Consider the following 16,852-nt stretch of genomic DNA (forward strand, 5'->3'; position numbering starts at 1 on the left):
ACTACTGATTTCATTTACGTAAATAAACGAACTAGAATCTCCAGATTAAATTGTTTGAGCATACAGGTAAACCATTAAGAATTTGTTTCTATTAATAATCTGTGTTTTTCTTTTTCTTGTTCTAATTGTCCTTAGATGAAACATTATTTTGACTTAACCAGGGTGTCCTCCCACTCTTATCTTGAAACATACAGAGTTAATTGTGTACTAAAAATTAATTAAACACATTTTATTTGTTGAATTCTATAATACTGCAGAAACAAAGATTTCATGTTCTTATAATAATTCACTAAAACATTTACCACAGAAGAATTAATTGTTTTCTCAATTTAAAAATATAAAGCTCCGAAGACTTATTAAAATGACTTCGTTTTAACTGGTTAAACTCCTAACCCTTTTGAAGGATTACTCCATTTAGATAACCAAGTGATAATGAAAAAATATCCGAAGATTCTGAAGACAATTGTGTTGTATCGAATCTGTGATCTGTATGCATTCTGTTATATCAAAAAATTGAAAAACTGAAAATTTTGTCAAACAGCCGAAGACAGAAACCACTACAAAAGCAAAGAAGAAGGGAAAGCGAACTAGTTCTGCAGAGTAAATTGGACAACAGAACAAGGTCAAAGCGATGATTCACTAACTCCTAGAACAGTAACAGATTTTAAAAACACGGTGGAAGACTATAAGAAAGCTTTTGAAGTAACACTCAAAGATCTAGCATTTAAGCTTACATCAGAATATTTATAAGACACTATTAAGGATAACGCTACATACGTAGCTTGTATAAGACTTAGAGATGTGAAAATCCGGAAGATAGCAAAAATGCATTCTATGCAAGCTGAGCTAAGATTATGGAAATTATGGAAGATAATATTATTGACTCGGAAACTCAGAGTGAATAGAAGCAAGAAACGGAGGTTGAAGGTAAAGAAAACACAAACTGGAAATACACAAAGAAAGTGGCAAAAATTGGGGCAAGCTAAACAATGAATTATATGTGATTTGTACCGATCAAGTTAAAGCAGAGGCTAAGAAAATATTTTTCATCTACCCAAAAAATCAGTCTGTCGATCACTAGCGGCGCAAAGTCTGAAGAATAGAAACATTCCTTTTCACTCATAGATTAAAAGCGAAAAACGAGTAAAATTATTATGGAAAAAATTTCCAAGACACATTCCGAGACAGCCAATAAAGAAGATCCTGAAGATAATAAAACTAAGTTATGATCCTCACAGAGAATAGCATTTTAAGTTTGATACATTGTGAAACTATTTTTGTACGAATTTCTTAGAACGAATTCAGATATGTTTCATTTGCCCTTTTATCATAAATTAGACCGTTTAGGTAGAAGCAATATTAATCTGGTTCACTTGCTTGGAAAAACACTAGAATTCAGTTCAAGCTAAATGATTAAATCATACACTTTTTGTGTTATTATAAACATGAGACGTCACTAATTTTTATTTTGACTCGCGTCGGAGTGCAGTTAAAATGAATTCTTACGATTTCAAGAAATGTTTATGCTAATGAAACTGAGGAATATTTCATTACATTAAATTTCATAAACACATAGCATTAAACTTCACTATCACATTTCAGTCTAAAACTATATCCTAAAATAAATATGAAACAAAACAGATTTGGGAACAAACACTTAAATTATAAGACGAATTGATTATAGATTGTTAAGAGCACGATTGAACTTCAGACTTTGAAAAACGATCTTTGAGAATTATTACTAGACTATTCTTCTGTTATTATTTTTTACAATTCGAATATACTGCTAATGATCATACTGAAATACATAAAATATTTCCTTAATGATTCAGTTGTAATACATTATTATATTCGCCCTTAATGTTTTAATTTAGCAATTAGAGAACCAATCAGCGACGCTAAAATCTCTGAACATTGGTAGTTCCGGTCTCGGTTCGATTCCAGCCGGCATAAGCATGTTCGTGGTTTTTCCTATGTATAACGTCTATACAAATTTCCCTCAGAAAATTCTCCACTAAGGCATGCCTTCGATTAGTCAGATAGCTCTAGTATGTTTTACTATAATCAACTAAAATCGAAAACCAAAAGCAGTAATTCAAATCTCTTTAAATACAGTGGAATTGAAATTTCTTCAATTTTGTAACGTGTCTGTGCAATTCAAATCTTGATTAAAACTATCTTATAAATGTTCATTTTTAATTTTATATTAATTTTTAAGCTACAATATATAATAATCAAAACTTACATAAGCAGATAGCGCTTTACACTTTTCACAGCTTAAGTTTCCTTCCGAACAATCTGGAAAAACGCAAAAGAAGATATTTAATAATAAGTACCAAAAATTCATTGCACCGTTTACTTAACATCAGTAAATATTAACTGTATTATGCCCACTTCTCAGCAATTATTCTGATCAGCAATCAGCAAAAGAGTTTAGCTTTACTGATATTAGGTACCGTATTACTAAAGAAAATAACAATGCCTATCCTTGTATCTTTCCTGTAACTTCCACTCCTATCAAGTTGATGTTAATTTGCCAGTATGAATGTAATTTGTGTGTCTCAAAACGGGTATGATAATTTAAGGAAAGAGAATTCGAGAGAGATACCATTTTGTAAATGACATCATTATGATAGTAAAATTCACTCTTAATTGGAATAGTTTAACTTGACTGTTTCCGATTTTGACCAAAATTTCCTTAAGTCAATGAGAAAATTACCTAAATATCCGACAACGAAATAAAATCGAGCATATCGAAAATAATGCAATGTTCCACTTTTGAAATTTTATAAAGAAGATTCAAGACTTAGATCAGCGATGGCGAAAGTGCATTGTTTGTAATATAGGCTATTCTGAATAGCGGTGTGGAATGGATCAAGCGAATTATCCTTTGGGGACTCATACAGAATTCTGTAGGGTGATGGTGTTTCTAGATATATAGTGTAAGCGAACAATATCTCCTTCATCGTTCAGTAAATAACTGTTATTCCCTATACTTCCACCTATACCTATCTAGAATAGTTTTTTCTTGTATAGAATGTTCTACCGCACCGTAATCCGTGGAAACGGGTGGGATTCCGACCAACTGTTTTAGGAATACCACAAGCCAAATCAAAACTGGAAACATTTTTTAAAAGCTATGAGGGACGCACTCTCCATATAAAATAATTAATTCAGTATACTTCTTATCTAGAATTAGCTATCTAAAATAATTAATTATGTAATATGTTTCATATTATTAGTGTTACCTAAACAAATACGAGGCAACCCCCTTTTTAAAAATGTAAATACAATAATAATTTTATCTTCCTTTTCACACAAATTCTCTGCAACATTGATATATTTTCAATATTTTATAGCGTTCATTTATCTAAACATGTTACGGGTTGCATAAAAAACATACTTTTAGTAATAAAACGTATACTTCCACAAAAACAAATTCGAGGTTCTTTAAGTCGGCAAAAGTTTGACTGAACACTAGTAATTAGCACAGTTTGACTGAAGACTGCATTTAATTTAAACTTATTTCCTCTAATTTCATTAGAGATATATTTCTCTTTCAATTAATTCAGTTCTCACTTTGCGGCAAGGCAAAAATGCATAAAAACTCAAAATATCTTCAGTAAAAATTGAAAGATATAGAAAAACATAAAGCACAAAATACAGTTAAAACATTTAAAAAAACAATTTTTCCAATTAAAATCACAACGAAATCAAGCAATTATGCCAGCGGGCAAAATGGCAGATATTTCGGTGCACAAAACTAAAAGTTTCGTTTTGGTCCCACTCTGCAAAAAGATACTGAAGGTGCCGAAAGACTTAATTCAATATTCTGCTAAGTTTCAAATGTAAATGCTTAAAAAATAAACTTAGCCGCAGTTAAATAATTTTTAAATTGTCGATATTTCTACAACTATTGCATGCAGATTAATTAAAGATGTGAAAACCTTAACAGGGAAATAAACATAACATAAATCAATCCTTTTTAGAGCAAAAAATAAACAATTTACCAACATAAAAGAATGAAAAAAACTTTCCTCACTCAGCCGAACACGGTGGTTATGTATATATTTATATACTTTTGGACCAGCTGATTGGAACCAAAATAGGAGGTGCTCAACTACATGCTATAGCAGTTCCATATACAAAATTGTACGTACGCCACGAAAAAAAATCTGTTTTGAATCCATTTTAAATCAGTTTTATAATTCGTTTTGGGGAAAAAGAGTCCTTTCTGCCCTTATGTACAGATTTCACGCAAAAACATCGTTAAATTTCATTCGTTAGTGGTCAAACACTAACGAATGAAACACTAACGTTAATTTCATTCGTTAGTGGTTGTTAGTGGTTTTTTTTTTCGTTGAAATATGATACCCATAATTTACTTCCTACAATACTTCCTTTACTTCGTACAAGGAAGCCCTCGCACTGAGTCAGTTAATGAAAGCTTAGAACATAGTTTGAGTTATTTTCTGAACAACCCACCCAGAATATGAAAAACGTCCTTCTCAAAATTCAATTCAATGCTGTGTTATTGAAAAATGTGGATATGCTTTGCATGCAAGGCTTGGTAAACGCAGTAATATCAGTAGCGTTGTTAGCTACAAGGTAGCAGAATAGCTTTTTGGCAATTTCCAGGCAAATGTGATAATGCAGGTATATTTTTTAGATCTTCCGATTTGCGTATTGACACTCAGCAGAAGACAGTGCAATTGCAAATGCGGGCTGTTAAGAAGAAAGCAGAGCCATCCCCCTCTGGACCTGAAAGATTTGCCCCCCCCCGGAGAAAAGTTATTAAATTTCGTAAGCAGTCTTTCAGCCTTATTCGATGTGACCGAGGTTAACACACGTAGTTACCATGAGATAGATACGAAAGATGATTCTCGATGGACAGCCCTTAAAATGAAGGAAGAATTTATTAGAGGCACATTCAGTAGATAAGCAGTAACTTAAATTTTTGGGTTAGGAAAAAAACATTTCCTCCCACAGACTTTAAGTTATGGAATTTTGCTATGTATTATAATAAAAACTAAATAGAATTACAAAATACTTACTTTACCAGTAACTGAGCAAATTATGTAGGACAACATTCGAGCAAATATACGAAAACTTTGCACTCAAAATCTGCGTCCTTCCAGATAATCATTTAACCTGAGGCCGTGCCGAAAACTGAATTTATCATTAAATTGAGGTGTATGCGGTTGAGCCTGTCAATTTTCTTATACAGTGCTTCCGCTACATTTCAGAGGGCCATGAGCATAATGGTAAAGGTCGTACAAGGCTGATCAAGTTTTGTATACAATCGAACTCGATTATAACGAAAGCGAAGGAATTGCGATATTTGCTCATAATAATCGAGTGCTCGTAAAAAAATCATAAGGATTAATACACATTTAATATATTATAGCTACATATTTAATTTACTTTGTATTTCTGTTCGATACAAAAGAAGTTGGTTAATATGCTTGGAACTGTGTTATTGTCCCTTTTTTGTGTTATTATTCTTGGGAGAAGATTTAATGTTCCGAAAAACATCGTTATTTGCCCCTTTGGCTTCGAGAAAATTTGAAGTTTTTTAGCGCACTCAAAAGCTATTGAGTATCTTCGTGGTGGTTCAGCTGGAAATTCTTCACATTCGTCATTATCATAGTGATAAAACTGGCGTCAACAGATACATAATTTTCGAATTCTTCTGTTTTCATTTCAAAATTTTCCAAGTCGTCAACTTCTTCTGCTTCCTCAGTGATTTACCTCTCTTGAGAAATGTCTAATCCAGCCTTACGAAAGTAATTGGTAAGGTATGATAATATAACTTTTTCCCATGCATCTTTCATTAAACGTACTGCTTCGACTACGTTTACATTAGCATTTGTTCTTATTTTTACTCTTCTATCGAGAGACATCAAAATAAAGTGCTTGCGAAAGTTTGATTTAAAACTTCTGATGATCCCTTGGTACGTAGACTGGATAATGCTTGTAGAATTCGGTGGCAAAAATTCAAGCCTGATGTTTGTAAGACAAGCGATTTTGGGAGGCACTTTATCAATTAAAAGGGGAATATTACGCTCTTCTTTGTTCAGTATCCTCTCCCATTTTGAAATTAATTCCGTGAAAACATCCGAAATCATCCACGCTTTCTTGTTGTGGTCATAATCAACAGAAAGCTTTTATATTTGCTTAAAACACCTAGCGGTTTTGGACTTGCTTGGGGGGGATAAGTCGTATCCTCGCCCGTGCACTCCACAAGATGGAAAAGGCCGCCATAATATGTTCGCAGAATTTATGACTCATAATTAACTTTCGGTTGACTTCGGAATGTTGAAAAACGTTTTACAAGAAAGGATTAGTTGAGTTGGAGAGGTGGAAGTCAATAGAAATTTTATGAATCACAAAAATATTCCTCACAATACCTGGGGTTTGCTCGTTAAAAGCAAGTAATGCTCTCATAAGCTTCACATTGCACCAACCAAGTATTTAAGATTTTCCTGTTAAATCAGAGTTCTCGTTAAATTAGGGCTTGTTCTCAGCGAGTCGTACTGTATTTAGAGGAAATAAATAATCATCAGTAACACCATGGATAAGCCTACTTAGGATCTGAGGGAAGGTTTTACACTTCTGAAAGAAGCAGGTTTGAAAGAGCATGCATCAAAATCCAAATTCGCCTACTTGAGGTACAAAATATAATAGCGAGGAACTGAGACGGACGAATCGAAAAGATCCGTATTTAAAATTAGCCATCGCCGAAAAATACAAAGAAATTAGCACCTTTTTTATGCTAATATTATAGAGCACTCATAAAGGATTTTGCTCACATGCAGAGCTTAAACTTGAAAAAGACACGATTTAGTTAGTCAGCTTATGCGAATATAACATTTGAAATGCTCAAACCGGCGTTGATTCAAGTTCCGGTACTGAAATTTTGAGATCCAGAAGGCAAATTACAGATAGTGGCAGTTGTGTCTATTTTTACGTTAGGGCAGTGATCATGCAAGAGCATATTTTAACAAATCCCTTAATCAAACATAAAGAAATTACACCTCTATGGAGAAATAAAAAAATAAAGATCCTGTTAGCTGTTTAGCAATTTAGAGTCTATTTTGGCAAACAGGCGGCAACGGTATACACAGACCGTGAGGCAATGTTTTCTGAGAAGAATTTGTCGCGAAGACTGAGAAAATGTGCTGTCAAATTACAAGAATATAATTTGAAAAATTTAGTACACCTCGGGTAACGAAAATGTTGAGGGAATCAAGAATTAAGTTAGATGACGAATGAAAAGAATTTAGGTGTGGCATGTAAGCGTATCAAGTTTTGGACGTGTGAGAAGCAAGAGTAACAGAATTACAAGCGGACTACAGTTAATAAAACGTTTACGCATATTTAAACAATCATGATAATTTAGGACATTGCGATATCAACGGCGTAACAAGAAACGCGAACTATGAAGTCATGGATAATGTGGATAACATTCTATTTCATTCGAATGATGCAAATAAAAGCACTGAATTACGATTAGTTATCCGAGAGAGCATTAAGCATTTTAAAGGAGTTACATCATGCGTCATTGTAAGGCCGTTTGGAATGAGAAAAATAGTGCATAAATTCAAAGAATTAATTAATTTTAACCAATTGCAAAATTTGTAGCAGAATATGTCAAGTCCTGGAGTACTTTCAATTGTTTAATGATATTAATTATAGCCTGATCGAGAACCTAACTAGCATAAAAACTACCTGAATCGGCTTATAGAACTTTTACTAATCCAAACTTGTAACTAACTATCTTGGTGGTTCAGTTTGTACGTAATAAGGGATGGAAGGCTCAGTTTTGAACACAACAACAAAGAATTTATTTACATGATTACTGAAATAAAGTGTAGTATTAATTGTGCCGTTAATTATTAGGGCCGGCGACTCCCTTACAAGCATTCTTACTCATTAGTAAAGCAATTCTACACTGAAGAGCCAGGCGGGGTACAGCGCCCTCTATCGGCGTTTCTCAATACTCCCCACCTAAACTCTAAACATAGAGTTTATAACAATACTTACCAATTTCCATAATTTGGATTTACATCAATCACATTGCAATAAAGTAATTACCATATTTTTACATGTGATCTTCTAAACAAGTTTTCCATACAAAGCTTTCTTGAATAAACCATTAATACAAAGAATAGAGGAATAAATATACTATTATGACATAACAATTACAAGAACACAATAATGAAAAACAAAAATAGTTTCATTCTTATGAATATCATACTGTAAATTTTTAAATTTTAGACTCAGTCATTGAGCTCTAAATTGTAAATCAGTTGAACTGGCCTTCTTATTAGTCCATTGCCAGTTTTGATCGAACATGAGCGAACTTTGCCGTCCTTTCCAGGAAAAGTCTCTATAATTCTACCTAGAGACCACATATTTCTTGGGTAGCGTTCTTCAGAGATTAACACTATGTCATTTGGTTTGAATTCAGTTACCTTTGAATTTTGCTGGCACATATTAGCAGATCTTAAATTTAATAAGTAACCCTTTCGCCAGCATTTCCAAAAATTATTTAATATATTCTGCTGATGCTTGAATTTTTTCACAATAGATTTTCTCGATCCTGATAAATCATCCTTAGTTATTCTAGTTGGAGGAAGGGATAGCAAACGTCTACCTATCAAAAAATGTGCAGGAGTGAGTGCAAAAAATGTGCAGGAGTGCAGGGTTCTGTGGGTTCACTATATAAGTAAGTAATGGGCCTGGAATTGATCATGGCTTCAATCTCAACGAATACTGTTTCCAGTTCATTGAGAGAGAGCGATGAACGGCCAACAATTTTTCTAAGACTTGTTTTGGTCGTTCTGATCATTCTTTCCCAAAATCCTCCCCACCATGCTCCTCTTTCAATTATATATTTCCAATGAATATTGTGAGAAGAGAAGAAATTCTTTACAGAAGGATCAGAAATGAAAGTCCACAGTTTTTTTAGTTCGGTGTCTGCGCGTTTGAATGATTTTGCATTGTCACTGTATATAATTGAGCACAATCCTCGTCGCGCTATAAATCTTCTAAAGGCTAATAAGAATGCTTCCATACTCATCGAAGGTACCAGTTCTAAATGAATAGCACGCGTTACTGCACAAGTGAATACTAAAAGGTAATGCTTATTGTTGCTCTCTTTAGTGAAAAATGGTCCAGCATAATCCAATCCAGTTACAGCGAACGGTGGCGACTGAAGAATTCGATCTGAAGGAAGTGGAGCTACGTCTTGAACTCCAGGGCGATCACTGTATCTTTTGCAAATCACGCATCTGCTTAACACGGATTTAATTCGCTGTCTGCCTTTGACAACCCAAAATGTTTCGCGCACGTGCGTCAGAGTTGAGTCTACTCCGGAATGAAATACCATCTCATGTGCGTTGAAAATTAACAGATCGACGTATCGACATTTTGATGGAAGTATCCATGGATGCTTGGCAGATTCCAGACAGTCTGCAAATTGTATTCTGCCTTTTAACCGTAGAAGTCCGTCTTCCTCGAGCTCAGGATTCAACGAGTAAATATATTGGAACCTTCGTCAACTGACTTTCCTTGAGATAAACCGAGGATTTCCTTTCGAAATATTGAAATTGCGTGTTTTTAATCCAGTATTTTTCTGCATTCATTATTTCAGAAGCGGTTAATGGTCCACAAATCTTTCGGATCTAGGGTTAGAATTATTGATGAACCTATATATCCACGCTGTTATTCGATATACCTTGTTTAATTTACTAAACTGATTTAAATCGAGCAATGAATTATAACTTTGCTCAGAGTCCTTGTTGTTAATAACAGCTTGTAGGATATTATGAGTATTTCTCTTTTCTACGGATATCTCTTCCTCATTTTCTTCAAGCCAACTTGATCCGTTTTGCCACAATGGACTGGAGATTATGGTCTCAGCTCGTTCCCCTCGAGACAATAGATCTGCAGGATTTTCTTTGCTACTGCAATGGTACCACTGCTACTGCAATGATCCGCAATTCAAGTCAAAATGTTATTATAATTTATATTTATTTATTTATTATTCAAGTCAAAATGTTATCAAAATGTTAATATTATGGTCTCAGCTCGTTCCCCTCGAGACAATAGATCTGCAGGATTTTCTTTGCTACTGCAATGATCCGCAATTCAAGTCAAAATGTTTAGAAAACTTGCACCTTGACATAAAACATTTTAAGATAATTCCTTATCATTCACTGTCAAGTGATGCAGAGCAGGTAAATAAAAATATAATTGCTACAGATCTACAGATTCGTAGATTTTAAGAGAAATTGATAGCTACAGTGAGCTCACCTTATGCGCTAAGCTAGGTCAAACACGATACCAATGAAAAACCAGCCGTTGAATTATTTCTAGAAAGAAAGTTACTTTCGTCCCTCCATAAACTGTTTTTTAATTTAAAAACGACCGAAGAGTTTAAAATGAAAAGGTATGCAGAAGTTAGTGGATAAAACAAGTAGCAACTTCAATAAAGCCCAAGCCAGGCAAAAACTCTACTGTGGTAAGAAAATGTGTACAGAAAACTTTGAAGCGGAAGATAAAATATTCAAAATTAAGCTCTCCCTATCTTCTGTCCATACAAGTTAAAGAAGCTCGGTAGCTTTGGGAAGTTTTATAATAAGTACAGAAGCGTTTTTTTGAGTGTGTCAGAACAACGATATTATATTTAAGATGAAATGACGATAAGCAAGTAACGAAAGGCGGACTAATAAGAGAAGTTTTAAGAATCCTTTGAAATGAGTAGTGCAGTCCCTTTGCGTATATGTTAGATCAGGGAAAAGTTAGTGGAAACAGAAGGTGTGACTAGGTCTGAGGCGAGAGTTTGAAAAAGGAAGGAGGCGGTGGAAAAGAAAGACAAAAAATCCAGGACTGAAGAACCATAAGAAGAAGATTATAGATGAATGGGAGACGCAGTCAAAAGCGAGCGAAGCAGCACGCTTCTAACAGATACTGTGACCAATTGAGGAAAAGGCCAAATCAGCCTGGAAAGGAAGGAAGCCGTCAGAAAACTAAGAAATTTCGAACGAAAATACGATAATTAAAAAACGTTCAACGAGACCAGAAGAAGTCAATAGCCTAACAAGGGCTATTGATTTTTAAAGCCCTAAAAAGGACAAGACAGGTGACAGGTGACAGCAGGACAGGGCACCCGGACGGCTTTCTATGACTACTCGGGTATTACCCTGGCCCTGCAACCATCTTGAGTCTTCACAGTTGTAAGATGCTTTTATGTTTATTGCAGGTGCCCTATTCCGGCCTGCAGAGGTCTATGCCCATTTTTTCTAGTTTGGCCATTATGCATTTAAGATTTTGCCGCGTGCCTCGATGTTTTATGAGAAGGCGTTTGAAAGGCAGAACATTGGTAGTTGGGAATTTTATGTGCCATTCTGCTGTTAAGGGGCACTCCGTGACATAATGGTCTGGTGAGCCCACGTTGCCACAAACACACATATCAGTTGTTGCTAGACCCCTTTCTGCAAAGTACGTCGGAAAGGGGCCGTGGCCTGTTATATATCGCGTGAGGTAGGGCGATGAGATGAGCCGGTCCACCTCTACCTTGGGCAGGAACTCATATGCTCTGCGGCCTTGCGGGATTTGGTCCCATTCATTCTGCCAGTTTCCAATGGCGGACTCCTCTATTTGCCTCTTTAGGCATGACCGGGGCAGGGGCACCTGAATCTGCTCCGTTTCCTCATTTTGGGCAGCCTTCTTGGCAAGAGCGTCTGCTGCTTCATTTCCCTGGATTCCGGCGTGCGCCTTCACCCAGGAAATTTGGATTCTCATTGACTTTTCTTGTAGACGGAGGACTTCTTGCAGGTGCGAGATAAGTGCGGAGCGCTGGAGAGGGTTGTTGATAGCATAAATGCTTGACAGGCTGTCAGTAAATATCGTAGCTCGACTCTGCCGTGTGTCAATTGCCCATTTCACTGCCTTTGTGAGGGCAACTACTTCCGCTTGGAACACTGAGTTCTGTGCTCCCAGACGGCCCTTCCATTCCTTTGCTATGTTTCCATTTATATAGGCTATATAGGCACTGCCTACAGCGTTATCAATTTTTGACCCGTCTGTATAAAGCACGGCCCCTGGTCCGTCTAAGCGCGGGGTTAACGCTGGTGAGTGGAAAGTCCTTATGCCCAGTCCATATTCCGACGGATGTGTGCTTAGTTTGGACCTGCGTGTTTCGTAGACTTCTGGCAGATAGCATGTATCCCCATATGTGCATGGCTGTTGGAGTTGCGTCACCTTTGCAATTGAGGCTTCTTGCTGCGCTTTCATTGGGAGCGGCATAAGCCCTGCTAATACCGAAGCGGCCGCAGTCGACGTTGTCCTGTAGGTCTTCGTTATGGCCAGGACAAATGGTCGCTGTGCACTACTTAGCAATTTTGCCTTTCTGACTGTCATCGGGGCTGCCCAGATGGCTGCTCCATAGGATAGGACGCTCTCCGCGACAGTGGAGTAAAGTATCTTGTAGATATTGGGCCGAAGGCCCCAGTGCGGGCCTTGCATTTTTTGCAGATTGTTTGCGATTCGGCGAGCCTTTTCTCTTTGGGCTTTAAGGTGAGGCAGCCAGGTGAACTTTTCATCCAATATAATACCCAGGAGTTTTAGTTCTCTGACCCTTTTGATGGTCTTCCCATTAAGCTGGATGGTTGGGTTTCTTATTAAAGTTTGGCCTGGCTTATGATAAATTATATATTTCGATTTTGCCTCAGAAAGTATTAGCTTTTTCTCCTGACATAGCCGAGAGAAGGTATCAATTACATCATTGCAGTTTTGCTGCAGTTCATCTCTACTCTTGCCGCCCACCACAAAGGTCGCGTCATCCGCAAAGGCTACTATCTGGGTATGGGACGGCCATTCGTATCGTAGGATGGAATCGAAAGTTGCATTCCACAAGTCTGGACCCGCGCACGATCCCTGTGGACAGCCTTTTGTCTGGCTTCTGGTTATGACACCGCCAGTGTGTGTTACTATGAACTTTCTATTGGACAGGTATTGCTTGAAAACCTGCAAGAGGTTATCAGGGATCCTTGCCTGGTGCAGTGCCTCTAAAATTGAGGGCCACCACAGAGAGTCAAATGCGCTTTGCAGGTCCAGACTTAGGACCGCTGCATGCTGTTTCCTTTCATGCAAGTGGCTGATATAGTCTCTTATCTTGGATAGGGCAGCAATCGTTGAGCGTAGCTCTCTGAATCCATATTGTGCGTCAGAGATTGCTCCACTCTGCGTCATATGAAATTTAAGCCGCTGGACTAGGAGCTTCTCATAGAGTTTCCCTATTACCGGGAGAAGACAAATCGGCCTAAACGAGGATGGGCTGTTTGGATCCTTCCCTTCTTTCTTACAGAGCACAACCTGGCCCGTTTTGTAAGGTTCCGGAAAGCTTTGCAGTGCTAGCAGTTTGTTAAAATAACGCGTGAGAAAGCCGGATCTTGCTTTATGTATTGCTCTCAAGATTGGATAGTCTATTGAGTCCGGACCAGGGGCTTTACTTTTCGGGAGAATTTTGATCGTTGCGGAGACTTCCTTCTCCGTAAATGGCATATCATCTGGGACAGATGTGTGCAGCGTATAAGCCTGGTGGTCGGACGGATCTGTAATATCCTCTTCCGGAAGTACGGCGTCAAGAATTGTCCTGAGCGTGATTTCTGTTATGTGTCCAGCCTGCTGCCCTGCAAAGGCTCTTAGCTCCGGTGGTCTGTAAACTTTGTTCGAAGCTATCTTGTGGAGAGCACCATAGACTTCTACATTCTTAGTACAGAACTCCCTCCAGCTGGCAAGTTTTGCGGCTGCAATTGCCCTTTTGTACTGAGCTTGCTCTTTATTATAAAGAACACTCAGGGCTTGCCTCCTGTCTGGGTCTCTTTCGCTCTTCATCTTACGCCTAAGTGCCCTGGTGCGACTGCGCTGTGCACGGAGCTCTTTCGTCCACCAGTTTGCCACTCTTAAAACTTTTGGTGATTTCAGGCCTAGGGTGGCATCACAGATAGATTGAATATCTCGTATCATACTGGTGGTTAAGTCGTCAGCATCCTTTATGTTCTGACATTTCATAAGTGCCTCGTCCACCTGCTCTAGTACTGGTCCTAGCCTGCTTACAAGTTGTTTTAATTTTCTGCCATTGGTTCTATAACGCTTGTTCATAAACTGCGCATGTGGCTGACCTATCTGGAACGTTATATAGCGATGGTCCGAGTTTGAGGGAGTGTCACTTACGGTCCAGTGCTGTATTTTCTGAGCCAGACGCGCTGTTGACAGAGTGATGTCGGGCCATCCTTTTCCCATTTGGGTCTCGAAGGTCGGCAGACTGTCCGGCACGTTATGAAGAATGAGTCCGTTGCATGCAATGAAGTCCACAACTTCTCTACCTCTTGGGTCTGTGGTCGGATATCCGAAGTCCTCCGCATGAGAGTTAAAATCTCCTGCCAATACATGGTGTGCATGCGGGTCGGACGTAAGGATATTCTGCAAGGCATCTAATGTGGGAGAAACGTCTACTGTAGGTGGAATGTAAACATTCGTGACCAGGACACTCAGTCCCATAGCCTCGACTGCAATTGTGACCATGTCTCTTGACTTTGCTAGCACAACTGGCAACCATCTGCTGTGGCAACAAACTACTGCCGCTCTTGTTCCCTCACTTCCTGAATCCTGGATGACGGTCCATTGGAGGGGAAATTCTGCTGCTTGCCCTGCATAAAGAAAAGGTTCTTGAATTAAAAGGAAGTCCGCCTCTTCCTCCATAGCATATTGCACTAGCTGTGCAGTAGCCGCGCGCGCTCTTTGGAGGTTGATTTGGACAAACTTGAGCACATTGCTTTCCTCTGTTCTTGAATTCACTTCCATTACTTTTGTAAATTAATTGACTTTTAAGGTAAAACTACTAACTGTGAAAATACTTGACTTGCTTCCTAGAGAGTTGCGCTTGTTATTAAGTGAACTGGCTGTTGTAGTAGGTAGACGACGCCTTGCTTGCTGGGCTATTAAATTAGTTGTCCTCGCCGTAGTCAGTACGTGCTTACAGTGTAGAGCAGGGATGTCAAACTCATAGGTACACTTGGGTCAAACAAACAAGGTTTAAGGCGGGCCGCAAAAAAAAAAAAAAAAAAAAAAAAATCAATATTCATAGAAACATAGATTTATTTCGAATAATACAATAAATAATAAACATATATATATATATATATATATTTATATAGAAAAGAACAAGAAAAATTTAATGTTTACGTCCTGATGCTTGACATCTCTTCTCTGCTATTATCTTTCCTATTTCGGGAGAAATTTTGTTTGCAGTGGTAACTTTCAACGCTGACCCAAGGTGAGCATCATTAATACGTTTTCTAATAGGAGACTTATTACCTTTCATGACTGAAAATAACTGCTCGCGCCGATAAGTGCTACCAAACATGGAAATAATTTCATATGCGAATTTTCGAGTATTTTCAAACCTGGCTGGTAAATATTTGTAAAATTCAGGCACGCCCACTTCAATGAATTTTGCTGTCAAATTTGAGTTGCATTGAATCTCGATCACCTCCATTTGCATATGGCTGGGTACTGAGTCAATACTTATTGAGAAAATCGAAGAAAACAAAAAAAATTGTCTTCGAGGGAACTAAATCATTAAACCTCGTTTCAAATTCAGTTGTTAAATTTGCAATTTTTTCTGCGTATTTTTGATACGAACAAGTATCATCTAAACTTGATTTGTTCATGCTTGCACGTCGGGAAGTGCGTCAAATCTTCATTTTTAAGTTGTTTTTCCCAAAGAACTAGTTGACATTTGAATGCTTTAATTATGTCAAACATGTTCGTAATGATATAATCTTTTCCTTGTAACGATAAATTTAAATCGGTTAAGTGTTTGGTTATATCAACCAAGAAAGATAAATCTTGTATCCATATTGGATCGTAAAACAAACTTACGTCTTGATTTTTCGTTTTTAAAAACTGACATATTTCTTCTTTCAAATCCCAGAATTGTTTGAGAATCTTGGAGCAAGATAACCAACGTACCTCGGTATAGTAGGACAAACCCGAATATTCACTATCTAACTCACTTAAGAAAGCAGTAAATTGACGCTGATTTAAACCTCGAGATCTTATAAAATTTATGACTTTTTTTATATATGACAAAACATTCTCCATATTTATTACTTTCGTGCATAGAACTTCTTGATGTATAATACAATGCATATGATGAATGAATTTTTTCTTAGTAATGCTACGAAGCCCTGGTTTTTCCCGGTCATTGATGGAGTGCCATCTGTAGCTACAGAATTTAATTTTGCCAAAGGTAGATTGTATTTCTGCAGAAGTCCAAAAACACAAGTAAATATATCTTCTCCTGTGGTAGTACCAGGCATTGGTATTAGTTCCAGTAATTCCTCAAAAATGTTAAAATTCTTGTCACAAGAACGAAGAAACACTGCTAATTGAGCTTTGCCACTAATGTCCGTACTCTCGTCACAGGCAATGGAGAAACTTTCGAAACTAGATGATTTTGCTTTGATCTGATCACTTAAATTCGCGGCTAAATCAGTAACTCTTTCCGCAACTGTATTTCGAGACAATGAAATTGATTGAAAAGCCTTCACATTTCCAGGACAAACAATTTCTCCAGCTTTCATTAGGCATTCCTTGATGAAATCACCGGCAGTAAAAGGCTTCGAATGTTTAGCTATCAACTCGGACAAGACGTAGCTTGCATGTACCGCCGCTTCACTTTCTTGCAATACTTTACTAAACATGGACTGTTGCTTTTTCACTCCTAACTTGAGCTCTTTCAACTTTTCTTCTCTCATTAATCCTTCGTAATTGTTAC

General features: G+C 37.4%; 1 protein-coding gene across 1 annotated transcript in view; it reads right to left on the reverse strand.

Moving 5' to 3' along the window:
• The window catches only part of LOC118190466 (uncharacterized), an 89,041-nt gene that overhangs the window by 37,704 nt on the left and 34,485 nt on the right, over window positions 1–16,852 (reverse strand). Inside the window, exon 3 of the mRNA XM_035361174.2 lies at window positions 2,246–2,298. Coding sequence (XP_035217065.2) covers window positions 2,246–2,298 — 53 coding nt within the window. The remainder of the gene's footprint in view (window positions 1–2,245; window positions 2,299–16,852) is intronic.

Source organism: Stegodyphus dumicola, chromosome 3 (assembly GCF_044657685.1).
Source record: "Stegodyphus dumicola isolate Sdum_Otavi_A_Nest chromosome 3, ASM4465768v1".
Lineage (NCBI taxonomy): Eukaryota > Metazoa > Arthropoda > Arachnida > Araneae > Eresidae > Stegodyphus > Stegodyphus dumicola.